General features: G+C 40.0%; 1 protein-coding gene across 2 annotated transcripts in view; it reads left to right on the forward strand.

Moving 5' to 3' along the window:
* The window catches only part of LDLRAD4 (low density lipoprotein receptor class A domain containing 4), a 357,659-nt gene that overhangs the window by 315,247 nt on the left and 20,702 nt on the right, over positions 1-21,710 (forward strand). The window contains exon 1 of one of the 2 annotated variants that reach the window (XM_089671054.1): positions 17,628-18,376. The exons of the other annotated variant lie outside the window; for it this stretch is intronic. Within the exon in view, the coding sequence (XP_089527180.1) occupies positions 18,307-18,376 (70 nt within the window). The 5' untranslated portion in view covers positions 17,628-18,306. Of the gene's footprint in view, positions 1-17,627; positions 18,377-21,710 lie in introns of those variants that run through there. 2 annotated transcript variants of the gene reach the window in all.

Here is a 21,710-nt window from a genome sequence, read left to right on the forward strand (position 1 = left end):
TCTCTTGCCTGTGGGTTCTTAACTAATGGTTATATTTTATAAAATAAAGAATACAGAAAGTGTCTCAAAAGTGGCTAAAGAAAACTACAGTTTCTTATATGGGAAGACTGACTATTAATGTTTTATTATAGGCCTGTACCATCCATTTCTACTGTGTAGTAATGTTTGTAAATCAAAATGTGGGTTTTGACATGCAATTCTAGTTAGAGATTTGTAAAAAGTTCAGTTGCCGTTCTGTTTAGGTTCTGTTGCTTTAGCTCTGCACTTGCTCTTAAAACAGTTAAATTCTGACTTTATTCAAAGCAATCAAGCTTCATATTGTTCCTTAAACAATGTTATTTGATTGTTTCAAGTTCTTTGTATTCCTTTTGTCTCGTGTCCTGACTATACTGTCTGCAGAAAATGCTTTGTGCAAACTGCAGCATACAGTATTGACATTTTACACTGCCTCACTATTCGTTTATGAACTCAGCTGGCAGAAACAAAGTTTATTCTTGAAATTTTTATAGAGATTTCCTTATTGACAAATGTCTGAGTAGCTGTACCTGTCTGGGTTGTTTGCTCAAGATTACATACAAATAAAAGAGAAAAATACATCTGCACGTCTACTAAACACTTAATGTCTCACTCATCCTAATCAGCTTAACCCTGGACAGCTCATTATTAAGGGCTGCTGAGTCTGAGATTTTGTAACAGAGAGCTGAGAATGGTTTAATTCATGAAACAGATGCAACTGAGCACCCCGGTGACTGAGGTATGTATTCCTTTTCTGCGGTAAGAAAACTATCTTACTGATCACCATGGTCCTTTGGGACAGGGTCCAGACCTCCAATGAGGATACTGAATAGTTTGGACACAGCGGAGTGGGCATGGACATCAGTAGCACCTAAGGAGTTGGTAGTGTAAGTGAGAAGCCAGCTGGAACAGTGGGAACATTAGTGCTGTAAATGAGCAAAAGTTGAGGACCTGCACAGTAAAAGACTTTAAGCATGTGCACTTTGTGGAGAAAAGGGTTGGACAGACACTTAAGTGGAGCAGCAGTGATGTAGGTGAATGATATAAGTGCAATGTAAATCAAATAGAAATAAGGGACATCTAAATGAGAATATATGCACAATTTCCTTCCCATCACAAACATCCCAGTGTTCTTTATAGCACAACAAGTTAAACCATGTATAATGTATATATAGAAGATTGTTTGCTTGATTTTTGCCAACACTGCTGTGCGGGGGCATCATAGAATAAAGGGAAGGCGTGATAGCACTTTTCAGGACCTACTTTATACCTATTTGAACATCTAGAAAATATCTGGTATGGTAAGATCAAGCAAGCCTAAAATGGTTACATTTTCCACAAAGAATAGTGAGTTGGAAGTCAGCTTTGTTTAGGAAATCTTACATTAAGAGCTTGATAGTAGACCTATTAGGCTGGTGGGGTTGCATTCTGTAAGTGGTAGGATATTGATACTGGGATGTTTATTATGTTGCCAACGGTAGTGATATCATTAGAAGGTTACTTTGCTGCTGTGGAGGGTTGTTATGCTGGAGAGCTCATTTACAGTTCAGACATATTATATTGTGGCGGGCGAATATGCTTGGAGGTTATAGTATGCTGGGTGTGAATGTGGGTTTTTTTTATGCTGCGGTGTCATACAAAGTGACAGTGACTTCTACAGAAAGTAGAAGTGACTGTAGTCTATTGGGGCAATTTCCCCCCCCCCCCCCCCCAACCATCATTTCTTAGATGTGACTGCTGGCCCATGGGTTCTATATAAACAGAATGATTTATTTTACAACGTACTGTTTTTCCTGATGTTTACCTGATTTAGCCTTTTCTGCGTATAATTTTCTTTTATTTCATACTAACATGTAGCAGGGGGCCCAATGGCTTGCATAATCTTGACTTCTAACGCTTAACCGTTTTTGTGAATCATTTTTCCTGCTAAATTGTCATTCTGTGTGGCTTTCAAATCTGGCAGCACAGCCAGACCAGTGTTCCTATTTTTTTACACTGAAGTTTATCGGCTCATCTCTGTCACCCAAGTAACACCTGGTCTGCTAGGCTCACATATGTGCGGGTGGTGCGGCTACGGATTCGCACGAAAATCTGTGCAGCTGCACCACCCGCACAAAGGAATGTGGGCCTGCGGGCGGGTGCCATTAGTTCTAATGGCATGCTGCCCGCACTGGAAAACGCAACTGTACTGGGAACCGAGGTTCCCGTGTGGGCTGCATTTTCAGAAGTGGTGCAGGGACTTCTTCCCTGAGTGGCACGGGAGTCCATTCAAATGAATGGGCTCTCATGCCCGCGCAAAACGTGGCCTGCACAGCCGCATATATGTGAACCAGGTGTAAGGAGCATCATCACACCAACAGTCATCACTTTGTTCTTTTGTCCTTTCATCTTTTCAGTAGGCCATCCTTAAACAGCACCTTGTTGGCTAACAATTCTGTCCCTCTTTTTCTATAATAAATAACAGCTATTTATAAAAAAAAAAAAAACTATTGTAAAAAAAAAAATACTTTTTTTTTCGCTTAATAGCTGGTTTCTATCATGGCTTTAACTACATACAGGGAGGCTCCATAGCAACAGCTATATGGAGCTTTTTGCATGCCCAAAATTTTGCTTTACTCTGCAGCACCAGCCGGACTCTAACCATTTTCAGTGAACTGATCCTGCAGCATAGATTGGTAGTATCAGCCTTTGAGAAACAAATATTATTTTTCACTTACTGTTGATTCACTTTCAATCCTTTTAACAACAGAGTACTAGTGTACATTATGAGAATTGCTTGTAAGTATTGGAGAGGATGCTGTCCCTTTTTTAGAGTCAGCACAGTGCCAAACCTAGGTACTTATAAGGTCAGATGCCCTAGGCCATATTAACTGTCACACCCTGTCTTACGAAATAGAAGTGCACTAATTTTACATTATTACATTCTTCCATATAGAGCAAGGTAGCATTTATCAATCTTTTCATCTCGTACACCTTTTTTTCCATTGCTAATTGAACACCCAGTAGTATATAGTATAATTAAAAAAAATGAGATGCTATGTCTGTTTATTTTTTTTTTCATTTTTAATTAAAAAGATCTTCAAATAGCTGTAGTACAAGTTTTAAGGGCACCTAGGTTCATGTTGTGCACATGGGCACTGTGAAATGTATTCATTAATGTGCTGGTCATTAAATTTTAGATGTTAACACAATGGTTATATGGCTTGTGAATTGAGATGACACAAAAAAAACATAAGCTTGGTGTCAAAGTAGACTGTAGATAGGAAAGCCGTTCAGGTGTTAATGCTCTGCTACAGCTGAATGTGTTCTTGGGGTAAACCTTGTATTGTCAGTTGACATTTAAAATTCCTTTAAATGGTTAGGTCATTATAACTTAGCAGATTTAGCACAGAAAACTTGTTTCTTGAGCATCTGGTGTAGTCATTAAAATATCTGCCGAACGTGTTGAAGAAAAAAGTGACAGCTAAAAATAAATGTTAGAAGTGATACAGCCTTTAGTTCTCATCCCTGTCAGGATAGCATTATTCAAGGAATAATGGATCTCACACTCGGCAAGGATGTCTCACATCATCACTGATAGAGAAAATAGCTGTTCTGTAATATTGAATTGTCTCAGCCTTTCAGAGCATTCTTGGAATGAAAAATCCAAGTATAACTATACTTCTCATTTGTCCCTATTTCACAACTCATTTCTTTATTGCCATGTGTATGAACACTTTACTGAAACCAAAAGGGCTACAATGCAACTGGGTAGTGAAGTAGTTTCCATCTGAGCAATCCACAAATTTTAAAACCTTGTTTTCATGAAAGAGGAAGTACAACTGCCATGAAAAGTGCACGTTCTTACTAGGCAATCATCTGTATGTTTTGTAAATCTTGCGGCACAGTCTTTTAAAGTGAACCTGTACTCAAAGTAACAGCTCCAACAGATAGCCCACCCCACTGATACTTTTTCATGTTCCCATTGCTTCATTCGCCCGTTAGAGTTGAATGAAATGGTATGTACTTCTGGGTATGGTAGTCAATGCGACTATCTCCCCCCTCATCTAGTCGCTGGAACAGAGCACTGTCACATGGATGTTAGAGGTTCGTTGCCCTTTAGAACCCCTAAATAGCAAGGCTCAATGCTTCCACAAAGTTTTTTCACTTTTCGTTAGCATATAAATGGTATGCAGGGTGCAGAGGAAGGTAAATATCAATAGCGAGGGAGGGAAGGGGATAGGGCAATTAAGTGACCCTCTTACTTTGACCTTGATGGGCAAGTTTCGTGTTCACTTTAATCAAAATGCTTGCTATTTTAGCTTTATGTAACTAGTATGTTATAAAGAGTTCAATGATACCCATTGGCTTAGTTGAGGCTCCATTAACTAAAATGCCTGGAGTTGAAACAGTTGTTTCTTCCAGTAAAAATACTGAAACATTTAATGGGAAGTTTTTAGTGCAATACATAAATATCAGTAAAATGTCCATGCTATCCCTAGTAACCTATAGGTAGGTCTTCTTTATTAATCGAACTACAGTAAATGTCACCATTGTAGATGACTTCACATTCTTGTTCTATACACATTGCAATAAAAAGTCTTTAGTAGTCTGAAAGTCTCCTAAATTGTCTACAATTTCTGATTGCTGGTTTTGAAAATGTTTAAAACTGCCAAAAATGTCTGTATTGTACTGTCTGGGGCAATAAGTGTAACTTGATTTAGCCAAAAGCTCTTTTTTGACTGCAGTGGAGTGTCAGACACTGGAACTCATTGCTTCACATGCTTGTAAATTTCATTTCCTCTAGGAATATCAAATTGAAATGTTAGATTTACTGATATGGATGTGTCAGTGAATCGGCTTCTTTGGACAAACTGATACAAAAATCCCAGCTGTCGTTTTAGTGGAACTATTCTAGATTTTGATTATCAGAAAATAATTAACATGGGTGGGGTTTGGATAGTCTGCTACAGGTGGTAGTGAAAATAATGCAAACCGTCAAGAATATATTAATATCAAATAGAGTATGGTCACCATTTCACATCTGAACTGCTTTAGTCCATTTTTGAAATGCTGCCATACAGGTCTTGAAATGTGTGCAGTCTACAGTTCTTTGGCAGCTTCATCCTGTTGCACATGTAACCACTCCAGGTATTCAGCTTAACTAATAGGGGACATTGCCATCCTGAAATATGGAACATTAGGATGGAGTACTGTTTACATGTGTTTTTTAACATAGCTTTGTTACTTGGCTGCCATGTAGAGCAATCATCAGACCTAATGGCTGCCATCAGACCGTTTCCCATGCTATTGTGCATTTTATATAATTTTTTTTTTTCTTTTAACAATTGACATGTAAGCCATTAAGGGTTGACGGTATCCTTCTTTTATTTTTTATTTTTTATTTTTTTTCTAAATACAACTGGATGTAGAATATAGATTGACTGGTGACTCAGTGGACCATATTTTATTTTTTGTACATTAAGGTGCCCTGGTTACACCATGTAACTGAGAACCTTTGCTTACAAACAATCATAAAATTCCCACTCACATCTGCAAAAAACTATCTTCATCTGTAGGCGAACAGTTCCTAAATATATTCATAAAGCAGGACTGTCTTTGCACAGATTAAAGAAATAAAAAGGGAAAAAAAGAAATCCTATTTTGATGAAAGAATTGTTTGTACTCAGGAGATTTGTGTTGTCTCCAATGAGACAATAAGCATTAGGGTATCTGACGGAGTGCATGAAACAATGCTACAGTGTCACTGACAATTTCCTTTTTCCTCTTGTGTTGTATGCAATGTTTGTCCTTGGTAGCTTGTGGATCTCTCCGCAAATTACTCATAGATTAAAAACAATGGATAAAGCAGCTAAAAGATATTAATAGATATAGTGTCTGCCATTATAATGCTGCCAGCTTTCATAAATAAGCCAGAGGAACATGTTAAAGTCAGATGTATTTAGTTAAGATAAATCCAGTTTTAGATAAACATTGTCTACAATCTGCCATTTTATAAGAAATGTGCGCTTGGGAGTTTTTCTATAAATGTATATAAATACTCAAATTTGACTGAGGAAACCTTCAGTCCCAATTCTTGTCTGGATGTTTGGAGGGGTAAATTGAACTGCATTGTGTGCACTTAGTTGTCCACATTGCAGAGAAACAGGATTTTGCCTGCAGCTGGCTATACATGCCCAATAAGATTGAAGGATATTCCCAAATTCTAAAACTGCTTGAATTATTCAGGTAATATCTGATGTCTTAAAAACAAATACTAAGTACCCCTGGCAGCTGGATACAGTGCAGGGATATAAAGTTAAAGCCCAACTCAAGCAACCCCCTTGCCTGCACACGTCTTAGCAGCTTAATTTGTATTTCAATAGTTAACTTTTAAACATATAAAAGACGTAGGCCTAAGGCACGCTCACCCAGGGGCTAGCAATGGCACATAAGGTAAGAACAAGAAGATAAACCCTCGCCTCACCCCCTCAGTCTCCGCCCGTATCACCCACCTACTGAATGACATTTCAGACTGGATGTCGCTCCACTTCCTCAAATTAAACCTTTCCAAAACAGAACTCCTAATTTTTCCCCCCCAGCCCGCGTTCCCACCCCCACCCTCTCCATCACAACCAACAACGCCACCATCAGTCCCACAGTTATTCCACTAGAAGGGTTCAACAGAAGGAAACCATGGCCAAACAAGTGGAATGTGTCCCAAATTTTTCAGAAGGAAGGAACATGGAGATTACCAGGGAGGAAGGAGATATCTTGGATCAGACCAAACCAAACTGCCAATTGCCTTTTTAAGAGGGACCTCCGGACAAATATCTTACATACTGCGTAATATGATTTGCCATCTGGTGAGTGTGTAATTTTAACAAAACCTTTTGACACATCACCTGAGTGTTTTTAGATCACCACCTAGAGACTTCCTGGATCATATCAGTCACTAATATTCTTGAACTGTTAGGTGCTCTCCCAAATAGGGGAGCTGTGTGATGTGTGTGTGTGTGTGTGTGTGTGTGTGTGTGTGTATGTATATATATATATATATATATATATATATATATATATATTCATCAATATCACATGCACGGCACTTTAGTGTATGCTTTATATATATTTGTCACTTCATATGAGCACTTTGCATTTATTATATGTTTTGTATCCATTTATTTAGCGCTGCACCCCCTTGTTGATTTGTATCAGTCCCACCCCGCAGGCTGAAGTCCTAGGTGTCACTCTAGACTCAAACCTGTCCTTCCAACCCCATGTCCAATCGCTGGCAAACTCATGCCGGCTCCACTTCCAAAACCTCTCCAAAATACACTCGTTCCTAACCCCTGACACTACAAAACAACTCATACACTTCCTTATTATCTCACGACCCGACTATTGCAACTCCCTCCTCACCGGCCTACCCCAACACAGGCTATCCATGCTTCAGTCTAACCTGAACTCAGCAGCCAGACTCATCCACCTTACCAACCTCTCCGCATCTGCCACCCCCCTCTGTCATTCCCTCCACTGGCTCCCGATTGCCCAACGCATTAAATTCAAACTACTAATACTGACGTACAAAGCCATTCATAACACTACTCCGTACTACCTCACTGACCTGATACCCAAATACCACCCAACCCACAGTCTTCGCTCCTCACAAGACCTACTTACTAGCTCCCTGGTCGCCTCCTCCCAAGCCCCGACTGCAGGACTTCTTCAGGACTTCCTCCATCCTCTGGAACTCGCTACCCCAATCCATCAGACTGTCACCTACCCTTCTCACCTTTAGGCGCACCCTGAAAACCCATCTCTTCAGGGAAGTCTACCCCACCCTCACTTAACAGCTGATCTCCTACACTCCTACCACTCCATCCCCCACAGCCACTTCCTCCTGTGCCACTATCCCCTCCCTCCTAGATTGTAAGCTCGAAAAAGAGCAGGGCCCTCGAACCCCTCGTATACTGTTTTGTTACTGTATTGTCTCATGTACTGTCCCCCACTACTCTGTACAGCGCTGAGCAAACTTTCTGGCGCTATATAAATACTGTATAATAAACTCCAGCAGTAGATCAAAAACTGAGGGCAGGTGTAGACTGCCTCACTGAAACAAGATACAAGCAGAAAAAGAAAAGAGGGAGGGGAAGAAGAGGGAGAGGGAAACAACCCCAAAACAGTCGTCTGAACAAAGAGGGGGGACACACTTGATCAGGGGTGCGGGATTGTCAGGACCAACCATCAGCATAGGCCCAAGCTGGCCGGGGGGGATTGTGGGAAAATCCTACATCAGCCATGGTTTCCAAATTTTAAGTCTTAGCAGCTTAATTTGAATAAATGAAAGTCTAGATGGCTTCCATGTTGTCACAACCTGCTTCTTCTCCAGCATTGCATCATGGAAAGTGTGAATAGTGCAATAGAAGCAATTCTTTTGGCCACAGGATGGGGAAAAAAATTTGAAAATATTTTAAACTGGAATTGGGCTTTTAGATATGCTGTGTACACTGCTTCCAGAATTAGCCAAATATAGTGGCGGGTCCCTATATTCCAGTGAGGATGAATCTGTGACAGTTCAAGGCCCTGCCACTATGTGATTTTAGGTAATGAAGGTAGAAGTGACACAGGATTTCCATTAAGGCTTAAGGTGAAGCTCCAGAGTGTTTGCTATGAGCGGGGGAAGCTGTGCTTTAAGCTTTCTCTGGACTTTGTAATCTCGGATCAGGTCCTGAAGCTTGAATGTTTCAAAGTGTCTTGGGTGGGATGGAACATTCAATCCTGCATCTGGTTTTTGCTGGATGCCTGCAGCCTGCGTGAGTACACAGATGTCATAGGGTCATTGTAAGCCACGTCTGGTGAGGTCTTAGAGCAGTTGCTGCCATTCAGACAGGATTTGTGTGAAGATAGTGGTGTGCTCCAGACCTATTTGGGAGATGGGACCCCTTGTTTGGGGGACTTCTTGCCCACAGGACTGGGAAAAACAGGACAACTACAGGGGTCAGGAGAAACTGGGAAAGCTAAGGTGACTAGTGTGTCCAGGGGTTCTGGAAGGAGCCTGTGTTCTCGAAGTGTGTGAGAACCCAGGGTGCTGGGAGATCCCCAAGTGGAGGCCAGGAATAGGCCCTTACAGCAATGCGCTGTGATAAATAGCACTACTGCTATTAGCATTGGTCTCCCAGATCATGGGTTCTACAGGCTCACTCAGAATTTTAAGTGTAGCCAGGTTGGCTAGCATTTTTTCATTATGTATGGTTGCTGGAGAACCACCCTTGCGTGGGCAATCAGTCTGAACTCAACTTTGTGTTGGACTTTATATTTAAATAAAAGTGGGCCGCTGAGCCCTTAATTATAGCTCCTGTCAGAAGTCGATCCACCTCAAGTCTCAGTTCACGCTACTATGATCTATAAGTCGCGTGACTTACAGTGCGACTTTGCCAGGCGACTTGAGGACTACTATGAGACTACTCTGTAGTAACTTTCAAGAAATGTGTGGGTAATCTTCCTGTAATGTCCGATCCAAATCACATCAATATAGATGGGGATCTGACTTGGAGGCGACTTCCATTAAAGTCTATGGGCACAAGTCGGATAGAAGTAGTACAGGAACCTTTTCTAAAGTCTGAGCGACTTCAGTAGTGCTAATTAAGACAGCTCTTTTTGACTAACATGGGATAGCACATATGCGACTTGGGATCTCACAAGTCGGATCCCAAATTGTGGTAGTATTAACTGGGCCTACAAAGCTCACCACCTCAAACATTAGATCTTCATTCAAACAGTGTTTACAAATGTGATATATTTAAATAAGAACACGAGACTATATACATTTTTTCAATAATACAGTAATTCCACCAAAAATATAAATAGATGTAATGCTGTACTGTGGAAAGAAGTACACCCCATTGAGTATGGTCAACTCTGTGAAACCTTTTACTAATCTTTCCCGCAAAATTCCTTCTTTTACAAAATGTGTGTAGGTTGCCTTAACTGCCCGATTTTAAATACCCCACAGTATTTCAGTAGGATTTAAATCAGGGCTTTGATTAGGCTAATCCTTACACCAAGGAAAGGCTGAAAAAAAATTGAGGGTTATTTTCTAGAGTGCTTTGGATCAATATTATGTTGAAGGATACATTTCTGGTTCAGCTTCTGCTTTGAGACAGATAGCTTTACATTCTCATCAAGCACACTTTGGTAAGATGAAGAATCCATGGTTACCTTAATGCAAGCTGCTCAGGCCCTGAAACCGCAAAGTACTCGAATAACTTTTTTTTTTTTTCACCATGCTTCACATTTGGTATGATGATCTCCTGAAAAGCTGTCTTGGACATATCTACTGCCATGTCCTAAACACCTGGCTCTTCAGTTCATTAGCCCACAGCACATTGAACATATGGGCAAAGACCAGGCCTTCTGGAACAATGTCAAACTGTTGCCTTTGCTCTAATTTGTTTCTTAATGAGCACAGGATTTTTCCAGCCACACCTCATGCAGGTTAAATTGGTTTAATCTTTCAAATTGTAGATGCATGTGTTTTGACACCAGCTATTGCAAAAGTTGCCTGCACATGCTGTGTTGACATTTTGTGGTTCCTAGAAATTTGTTTTGTATCAAACGCTCATGCTGAATCTGTGGGGCCAGCCTGCCAGTTGGAATGATTAATTTCTAATAATTTGCAGTCTTTGTAAATTCCTTACCAGACTCCTAGGATTAACAATCTTGTTTCTGATGGATTTAGAGGTTTTTTTCGATATTGGCATGATGTCACATATCAATTGCCGAGAGAACATAGATTTAAAGTGTTACTTTTTTCATGTGACCAAGACAATTTTTTTTTTTTTTTTTTTTTTTAGATTGAAAATGAATGTCATGTCAGTTTTTTGTGTCATTAGTTCAAGCATATCGTCTTTATTTGTACGTACTATGTGAATGAAGTTCTAATGGCTGCCTAATTGGGTATGTTAAAGTCAGCAATTACCATGAGGTGTGTTTATACCCATGAGAGGGTGCTGTGTATATACGTAACCAGTTATAATTTTGTTGAACTGTATTGTTTGTTTTGTTTTTTGTGTTTTTTTTTGTTTTTTTACAAAAGATGCATCCAAAAATTAAGTATTTTGGTAAATGTCTAAAATCAATATTTCTACTGAATGTAAGTTTGTGCTTGGAGTTGCCTTTGTACAAAATTGCACGTTGCCTTTCTCACAATTATCTCAAATTTAAACAAAAGCTGTCTCCCTTATTACTTTCTTTCTATGCTTCTTTCAGTCTCTTTAAATTGGGATACACCCTTGGCAGTCTCCCATAAATAACTCTCTGGCTCCAAAGTTTAAAATATTTTTCTCAGCCCTGTGTATTATTGCTCGTTCTTTGGCTGTGTTTGTATGCTTCTAATGGCAAGAAAATATTTGGTGTCGAAATATTGCTCGTGTGACCAGATATTGCACACTTCTCACCTAGAATATATTCTAAATTACACCAAGCAACAATCAATTTTCCTTAATGAACACTTGTTCAGCATTTGAAGATTATATTATAGATATACTGTGCAGTCTTCTGGCATTTTTCTACCCTACTGACAGTCATGGAGGCGGTCATTACTCCTGAACCTTGGGGCACTTCTGTCCTGCAGGGAATTAAAGTGTGTGCATTGTCAAAATTTAAAATCGTATATTCATTTCCACATTGTATTTCAGTTATTTTTCTAACAATCTTGATGTTTATACGTTTATTTTGTGAAGATCTCCATACATTAACTTCCTTGAATTCTGCAACACATATTCACTATGTCCTGTGAGTAGGCATGGCTGTGCCACACAGTTCAGAGCCTGTCTTCTGAACTACAGAAGCGCTGAGAGGAGGAGTTTCAGGAGGCAGTCAGTACAGGAATCACTGATCATAGGCAAGGTACCATGGGAAATGTAGTCCTTGGAAACTGAAAATAAATATGAAGCTGAAAGTTGTGGAAATAGATGTCCACCAGGCAGGCAGAACTCCCAAAATAAATGAAGATTGTTCAAGTATGCTTATTTTGGAATCCTAATAATTGTTTGTGTTGCTATTGCAATGATGTTATAAAATGAAAATGTATGCTGTGACCATAGATTTCCTTTATCATCTTGAGTGGCCGATTGTACCTTCTCACAGGGCTGTGTTGCATACAATGAGAAGGAAGGTTATTTGTGTTGTCACTGTTGATAGCCCTACCCCTTCAATGCCAGTCAGAGAAGAGCAGGCCACCCCACACACACATTGTGACTGACCGCATAGTGCTGTCCACATCACCTGGGGAGAGGAGGGAGTGTGACTGTAAAGCATCTGGAAGAAGTTATGCAGAACACCTTGGCTTCCTCCACCCAGCTCCGCAGTAGTGAAGACCTGCTAGAATTGGACCCTGCAAGGCACTGAAACTGTTTTCTTGGTTTCTTGTGGCTTATGTGTCTGTCTTCTCAGTAAACACATGAAACACAATTATTTGAAGTGCTGGTGGCTTTGTATCTTTGCATCTGGTTCTGGCAAGGCAGCATTCTCTGTGAGCACCATGAGGTCAAGTACGGTGAGGAGTGCAGCTTCTATTTGGACATTATGATGAATATGTGACCCTGCCCCTGCTTCCTCATGATTCAGGTTTGAGCAATGCCACCTGATATGGGGAAGACTTCTCAAGTCCCATGCAGGTCTTTCCACTTGGAATTTCAGAACTTGTGCACGCAGTATACTTTGCCAGCAGTTTGGGGAGACTAGAGAGCTCAGCAAAAATAAGTGAAGGAAACTTTTGGTGGGTATTATATAAATATAGGTTAATTTAAAACAAATCAGACAGACACACATATGATACAGCTCTGTAAGCAGTCAGGTTGGATGCCCACAAAGGTGATGGAGGAATACCCATTCCCTGATCTCTTCTACGATGAATGAAAGCAGAAGTGACAAGGATTTAATCACTTCCGGTTTCAGAACTCTTTTTCCTTGGCGGTCATAGCCAGGGAAGCAGCTGATCAAATAAATCTGTGTTTGATCAGCTGCTTTGGAGGGTAGGAGAGGCATCAGGAGTCTAATAGACCATGAAGAATACCTGGCACTGCCTCAAAGCTATCACAAGGGATTTTTTTCACCCCTGGTGATGGTAATGAAGGTAAATGTTTTTTATAAAAATGGAAAAGTGTAAAAAATGTGATTTGAGTAACATTAATACAGCTAATAATAAAACAAATTTAGACCACGCACTTCCGTTCCCCCGTGCTTATGCACAAATGCCAATGTTCACGTAGGTCTGACATGCCTATATAAACAGTGATTTGCACCACACGTGTGAGGTATCATCATGAATGTCAGAGTGGGAGCAATAATTCTAATGCCATAGCTCATGTTTAATGCTAAACTGCTGGTCTGTAAAGGCTTTTAAACCATTGCCTTTGGAAATTTTAGGCACTGTGGTTTGTGGCCATTTCACAGGCGTGCGCAATTTAAAATTTTGACATTTATGGTATCTATTTACTCGATACAACTTCATCTTTTATATTTTACAAAACAATTGGGTATTATATTGTTTGTGTGCATTAAAATGTGTATTTTTCCTGTAATTTTTTCATTTGATAAATGGCTGCACGAAGAGCACAACATAATGTTTGGGGGTTCGAAGTAATTTGCTAAAATGCTAAAAAAAAAAAAACATGAATATGAAAAATGTGAAACCCACCTTGAATGGCAAGCTGTTAAAGAACTGGTAACATGAAAATACTATAATCATCTGCCACCTCATCTGTGTCATTGCCCCTTAGGGCAGTGATGGTCAGTTTTCTAGGGCAGTGATGGTCAATTTATGGGGACTTCAAGTATCACCCTCATCATCACCAAAGGATCATCGATAAAATTCAGTGAATATTAAGTATTAGACTACAGACACGCAACAGGATATAGTCAAAGATTAGGCCCATGATACAAGAGATGATAAAACAGTAAATAGTGCAGCACTAAAATACATAAACTAATATCTGTGTATAAAATTCTCCCTAGCTTTAGTGAAAACATTACATTTTTATATTATACAGGATTTATATAGCGCCAACAGTTTGCTCAGCGCTTTACAATATAACGGGAGACAATACAGCAACAACACAGTTCAATACAAGAGGGAAAGGCGGGCCCTGCTCCTTGGAGCTTACAATCTAGGAGGGAGGGGCTAGTGGTACAAAAGGTAGCAACTCTGGGAGATGGACTGGTTGGAAGAGTAGAAGTTTCCATTATTGGCTAAGGGCAGGATAGGCTTCCCTGAAGAGAAGTTTTCAGAGATTGCCTAAAAGTGAGCACAGTAGGCGATAGTCTGATAAATTGGGGTAGAGCGTTCCAGAGGATGGGGGAAGCTCTGGAAAAGTCCTGGAGACAAGACTACAAATAAAAATTTGTAATAATCCACATATATAAATACAATCATAAGTGCAGAAATGAATGCTAATATAAAAGTCCACAGTCTTGTTAATCGCCTATCTTTCCCATGTGAAATCATGTACATCCACATCACCACTGTGTAGATTCCAACTCTGGAATCTTCTACCTTCAATATCCCTTTAGGGTATGCACCCACCTGTATTGTTGGACTCCTCTTTCCAAGTGGTCAAACCAGCATATATCCTCCCCAAGGGTTTAGTATTCAACCTCCTCTGCCTTATAATACCACTTTAATGCAACCTAAAGAGCATAGTACTTTAAAAAAAAAAATATTAAAAGGCTGTGTAGTGCTGCGCAGCGTGAAACAAAGTAAAATTCAAATCATAATGTGTAGGGAAAAGATACACAACTCCCATAGTGAATCCTCTCAATGGGTCATACCACACAGCGTGATGTTACTACCCCCAAGCTCTGCCTTACGTGTTCCCCCCTGGACTTCATCGAAAGACCTGGTCCCCCTGGACTTCATCGAAAGACCTGATCGGAGGGTTAAGCCGTATGCGTTTTATCAAAAGCATAAGAACATTGTCTTGCTTTTACTATGCCAACTGTTTAAAAAGAGTTTGAGATGACTGGATTGTTATGTTGAGATCCATACTTGTCACATCCAGGTGTCTTTAACGTAGAGCGCTGAGCAAACCTTTTGGCACTATATAAACACTGTATAATAATAATAATAATAATAATACTGGGTTAAGCTTGTGATTCTCATGGAATCCCCCTAGCTTTCTACAGAGCTTTGTTCTGTTTTGGTATTATAGGCTTTCACTGGAGACCCTTGAGCTGCATTTACTGACATCTGGTGGCAGCAGTAAGGATCGCAATAGAACTAGGTGTGCATGGTAGCGTACACTAATATCTCTTGTAACAACTGGAATAGTAAGAATATTAGGGATTTCAAAGGTGCCAAAGTCAAACATAATTTGAATTTCAATAAAATACAATTTTTTTTTTTTTTGTATAAAATCAGCGATTTGTGCAGATGAAGCCTGGGGTTGCGTAACTAGTTAGCATGGAGCAGTCTAATATCTCTTGTATTCAAATAGTTGCCTCAGCAAGTTGTCTTTTATGTAACCTTTTTTCACACTGTTGCTTTAAGGGCCAGTTCACATTATATGCGTCTCGGTGTGCGCTTTTTTTCTGCATTCAAAATGTATATAAAGTAGGTTATATGGTTTTCAGTGTTCTAGTTCACAACATGCAGTTCCAGTTGCAGAAAAAAAAGTAGAACAGGGTGCATTCTTCCTGTACAGAACTGTGTTGGAACGAGGTAAAATGCATAAAAAATGCATCAATACCGCACTGGAACCCTATTTAAATTGAAGATGAAAAAATTTACCGGAAAGCACCAAAAACGCACCAGAAGCGCCTCAAACTCATAAACGCAAAGGCGCATGCAGAAATGCATCCGGAATTCATCCAGATGCCAGTGGTCTTAAAATAGAGCCAAACTCAAAAAGTGGAGATGTAATGAATAGGGGGGATCTGGAAATGTTAAGTGAGCCTAACAAGTACACTGAAAATGTACATTGGGGTTGATTTACTAAAACTGGAGAGTGCAAAATCTGGTGCACCTCTGCATAGAAACCATTCAACTTCCAAGATTTTTTTGTCAACGCTTAACTGAACAAACTGAAGTTAGAACCTGGTTGGTACCATGCACAGCTACACCAGATTTTGCACAGTTCATTTTTAGTAAATCAACCCATTGTGTCTGCAATATTTCCTAAAAAATACCAGTACACTTCCCTGTTATGTAGTGGTACCTAGGCTCTCTTGTGCCTACCGCTGTATATCTTGCAGTGTGAGATCTAAGGCACTGCTGTCTCTTGACTGCTAGTCTCAAAAGATTTGGGTTGAGATTTTATGATGTCACCACTGTTCTTGCTGGAGATTTTAGCATGAGGAAGCAAAGCCCTGCCCCTAAAAGATGGGTTCCTCCACACAGACAGATGGAAAAAACCAATAGAAGTCTTATGAGTTTTAGTATTCCATGTTTTGTTTTCAGTTGTCAGGTTATTGTTCCTTACTCATTCTATGTTTTGTTTCCCATTGTCAGGTTATTGTTCCTTAGGCACTATCATGTATTGTGGGAACAAGGTCAAGGAATGCAAGGGTAACCTATTTTGAATTGACTGTCATTTTCAATATTTTTGTGTGATCTTTACCTATAATAATGATGCTACACAAACAATTTATAGAACATTATCATTATTTAAATGGTTTTGTAATCTAGATATTGGGAGCTTCAATTTAAAGTGGAGCTCCACTCAAAAGGGGAAGTTTTGCTTCAAGACTGTCCCCCCGCTTCCCATTAAGGATTGGGGAGCAGGTGGGGAGGGGTACCCGAATTTGACAGGTACCCACCACCACTTCCACTGCAATCACCTAGGCGATCAGAAGCAGATGTTGTCATTCTCCCCCCCCGTAGTTCTCTGGGACACGTAACAGGTCCTTGAAGACTATGGGATCATTCGCAAAGCACAATGCTACTCGCACATGCTTAGTGGGCACCCAGTTGTAAAGCCGCAAGCTGTCACAGCCGGGTGCCCACACTGAAGATGCTGGGGACATGGGCCAGTGTGAGGACACCACGAGATCGAGGGACAGGCGAGTGTCGGGTTTTTTTTGTTTTTTTTTTAAAAATCAGCAGCTGTTTTTGTAGCTACTGACTTTTTTTTTTGTTTTTTGACTGGACCTCCACTTTAAGGAATGGATCAGTGCAATGGTGTATACCCTGTTAAGTTACCTTGAAATGAGTACCAAGGTCATAAAAAAATACCCATATTGCTGCCTAATACAGTACCTTTTTCCTGTGCTTTTTAAATTGGTTTAAATATCTAGCAAATTATTCAGGCCAAACTATTGCCAGGAAAATGTTTTTGGTTTTTCATATTTGATTCAATGCAAGGCTAGTTAAACTGTAGCTAGGTTAACTATTGTGTGTCGTTTTTGGATGCTACCGTAGTTCTGGCAGAACAATGCTAGCTGGGGAGGGAGCGAGAGTAGTTGAACTGTTGACAGTGCAGCTGTGACATCCACTTTTTTTCCAAGGCAGAGCTGGCTCAGCGAGCATGTGTGAGGACCTGCCAGCAGTTGGAGACTTTTGGCACAGGCAGAGCGAGGAGGGAAGATGAGGGGGGTGGCAGCGAGTATCAGACAGTCTTGACTAAAGTAGCGAGGAAAGTGTTTCGACTATGGAATGACGCACATTGTGTCCTGTGCTAGAAATGTGGAGGAATTAAAGCCCCTTTTCCAAGTGTCAACCTCTCCCTGTCACAGGGAGTAAGCAGCACAGCAGAAAGCAACGTGTTAATCAGGGACTGGCATTGTGTGTGCCTCTCAGTTTGTTTCCGAAGCTGCTAAAAGTTGAAGTGGCTTTTTAGAGCAACAGACGCAAGAAGACACTGGCACGTTTTTGCCTGTGTTGTTTTGTACACTCGGAATTTTGAAGCGGAAGGCTACAGCACTTTGAGATTTGTTCTTTTGCACTTTTTTTTTTTTTTCTGTTTCTCTGTAAATGTTGCTAAATAGCTGATGGTTCGCTCCAGACAGCCTGAGGATATGAGCCTGCATTTTTTGTTATCTCTTTCCACAATACAACTTGTTTCCTGCCACAGAGCCTCTAGCTCTCCGCTGATGGCAGCTGATAATTGGTAGCCGCAGTCTGCTGTCTGAGCCACGGTAGTTTGTGCCTTGCACCTGGGACCTGCTGATAGAAAGCGGAAGACAGGGCAAAAAGCTTTGCTGGAAGACACTACTTTCACTTTAGAATTCCTCCAGCAAGACTGGTTTTCCAAGTAACGTGGGATGCTTGAAGAATAGGATCTTTTGCCTACATGTCACTATCCATAGGACCTGAGTATGTCCAGTGATCATTTCAACACCACAACACTGGATGATGCTGGAATTAAAGACCTGTTTTTGGTAAAAGGTATTCTAAAATGTGTTTTTTTTGTTTTTTTTTTTAATCATATGAATTGGACCTGTTCAACATATAACTGCTGAATGTATGACTGCTTTCTGTAATTTTGTATACCAGCAAGTCTTGCATGGTGCTCGATATACTATAGGTGTTTATAAGTGGCTGTGTTTTGACATGGGGGGGGGGGGGTATTTACCAAAACTGGAGCACACTGGGCATAGTAACCAGATTCTGTGTGCACCAGTTTTAGTAAATGACCCATCTTTTACTTCTGAATTACTTTTGTTGTTTAAACTGTTAAGGATACACTTTGGCTTTTTCTTAACTCTTAATGCAAGTACAGGTAAATTGTTTTGTGCTTCCACAAGATCTCATTAACTTGGGGGATTCTGAGAACACAGGCTATATTTATAATAAATATACTTTCAAGACTAATGGTAACCACCGGATACACGTGTGGAATCCTTTATTACATGTATGCTGCAATTGATCAAGTTGTGCAATATTGTAACGATGGTTACTGAAACAAAAAAAAAAAACATGACTATGTTGAACAAGTAAATATACTTTGAAGGTAGACTTTTAGCTAGTCTGGAAGGTGCTCTTTTATACAGCAGAACTGAAGTGTTTCACAATTCAACCACATGCCAAGTGTCACAGTTTAGTGTGCAATACAACTACAGCAGCTTCTGTGGAATGAATGCATAGTCAGTGACTTTCTTAAGGCATATCGTGCATCAAGTTATAGTATACTCTCCGAGGGCTGTCCTGCTATCATTCAAACTAATGCTTAGAGTGCATTTGAGGTAACTGGAAGAAAGAGTATTGAAAATTAAAACCAAGTCTAAAATGTAAAATAACTTTTGCCAGCATGAACTAAAATGTGCCTCTATCTTGCCAAGCTGATGTTTACAGTATATTTTCCTATAAAATATTTGTAGCTTACCCACATTTTGTATTTGTATGCCTTGTTAAACAATCCGTGTTCAAAGCCATCATATATGTTAGCAGCAGACCATTCAGGGTTCTGAGTTGTGCTTGGACAGCTTACTAATGGAGTGAATGACATCATCACCGAGGAACTTTGGGCTGGTTGTTGTGCATTTCTTGCTCAAGTTCATATTATGGGTGAGGTTTAGGCGGAAACTTACCACAAATTTTCCAGACTTCAGACTGCTGGAACACTTTGATGTTCAATTGCTAATTCAGAGAACGGACGTGCGTGCCTCTTCAGAGAATCCTCCCCCGAGCCTTGGTAAATTTAGATGGAGTGGTAGCTCTTGGCACCTTCCTATCTGCCATTCTGTCCCTGTGAACTCCACGTTCTAGGAAAGTCTGAGTGCATTTCACTTTGTTGTGTCTGCCCACAGTCGATTGATAGCACTAGTGAAGCATATGCTTTTTTTTTTTTTTTTCTTCCCTTTCTGTAAGTCTAGTTGACCAATGTGTTTCCCTTTGACACACTGACAGCCTAAAGTTAGTTTTTCTTTTTCGTTATGTCATTTCAGTAAGCCAAGTTTTTAATGGGGAAGTACGTACATTTGTATGAGGTTTTGTTGAGACTATAGTAAAAAGTAGGTCATCAAGCATTGCCACACACAGATTGAGAGAAGTGCTAGTAAACAACTTGGTGCCGCAGCTGGGACAAAAATGTTTCAAGGTATTTCAGTATTGGTTAGATGCCGACTATTTGAATGACTTATTGGTTCTTAGATCTATGAGGAACTTTGCTGGCAAGGATCCTATACATGATCCTTCTGGTCCACCCCTAGCTTTGGCAATTACAAAAGGGTTTGGTTTCTCTTTTGGATTTTTCATTTAACGTTCGTTACCAAGAATGCAGCAAAATAAATAACCCTCTCCCTGTGACAGCAGGAGTGCTAGGGCTGGGTGGCTGGCTGCTGCAGATACTTGACAGGGAGAGCTTACTACTGGAGCCCCAGGGAGGGGTGAGACTCCACTATGAGTCAGTGGCAGGAACATCTTCCTGTTGTGGTAGAAGATAGAAGAAGCTGTATGGTGATTTAGCCTGCCAGTAATTACCTGTACCCAAAATGGTGCTTAAAATTATAGAATGTGCCAAGAGTTTTCAAAAAGCCAGGTTCCAATACAGCCATGGTAGAATTACTCTTGGCTACCAGTCAAGCAGTCTTGACTCAGACTGTCCAAGTGTTCCATAGATAATATCGTTTGTATTGGATAAGACTTGTTCTTTCCATGATGTAAGTTTTTTAATAATGATTTCTTCTACAATTCATAAGTTCTAAATAAACTTATTCTTGGGTAAAGAACCTTTGAACTGCAGAGTTTTCAGATTTTTTTAAGAGCTGTGGCAAAATCTTCACACCCAAATTAATGTCATAATTCCCTGTTTAATTAATGCTGTTAATGTTGGACTAAGATGTGGTATTTAATAATCAGTCTGTGTCTGACTTTATGAAAGGTTCTTTTAAAGGTTTTGTACATTAGTTCATAGTTTGCATTGCCTGTACAAATGTATTGGTTATGAATAGAAACTTTATAAATATAACTGTGTTATCGTTGCCGGGGTACAGTTAACTCTTGCCCATTCTATTTGTCTAGGAAATGGAGGTGGCAATTATGAAGTTTCATGTGTTACTAAGAAGACAGAAATGTAATATTATGATTCGTAATGGAAACCTATTTTGCATAAAGGCCCTGTTCTGTTAAGGGAATTTCCAATTGCTTGTAACATGGTTTCAGATGGTTTAAATAAACCAGCTGCTAATATTGTAGCAGCGAACATTTACAATGACCTTTGTTACACATATTCTACTAGAGGGCTTCTCAATAGCTTCTTGTCTGAAGTCTCACATGGGTCAGATCTATTCAAACAAATGACTGTATCTGCCTCTGTTCTCTTCCTGCTAAACATTTAAAGAGGTCTTCCATGTGCCTCTCCAGGAAAGAAAGTAAATGACCCCAACGGGAGCACTGCAATAATTACCTCCAACTCTGCTATTCTGGATCAAAAGCCATAGCCATAAAAATTGTCTGGAGTTAGTTTTACATAGGAAATTCTAATGTTTCAAATCCCAATGAGTGTATTGGCTACTTGTGTTCAGTCTATACCAGTATTCTGAATTTTTAGGGTCGCTGTAGTCAGAAATTAGACCTCCCTTCTGTAACTTTTTGGGCTTGGGTAGGGTAAACCTGGGTACTACGTTTGCATTCAACATTCTGCTTACTTTCTTTCAAGTATATTCTTTTGATTGCGCTGTTTTCACTGCCCCCTTGTGGACCCCCCTGTATGAAGATTAAAACCAAGGGGTCAGTAGGAATTTAAACTCGTGGCAGAACCCAGACTATTAAAGAGTAACTC

This window comes from Staurois parvus, unplaced genomic scaffold (genome assembly GCF_062004578.1).
Source record: "Staurois parvus isolate SC_StPar_1 unplaced genomic scaffold, SC_StPar_1.0 ptg000097l, whole genome shotgun sequence".
In the NCBI taxonomy this organism is placed as follows: domain Eukaryota; kingdom Metazoa; phylum Chordata; class Amphibia; order Anura; family Ranidae; genus Staurois; species Staurois parvus.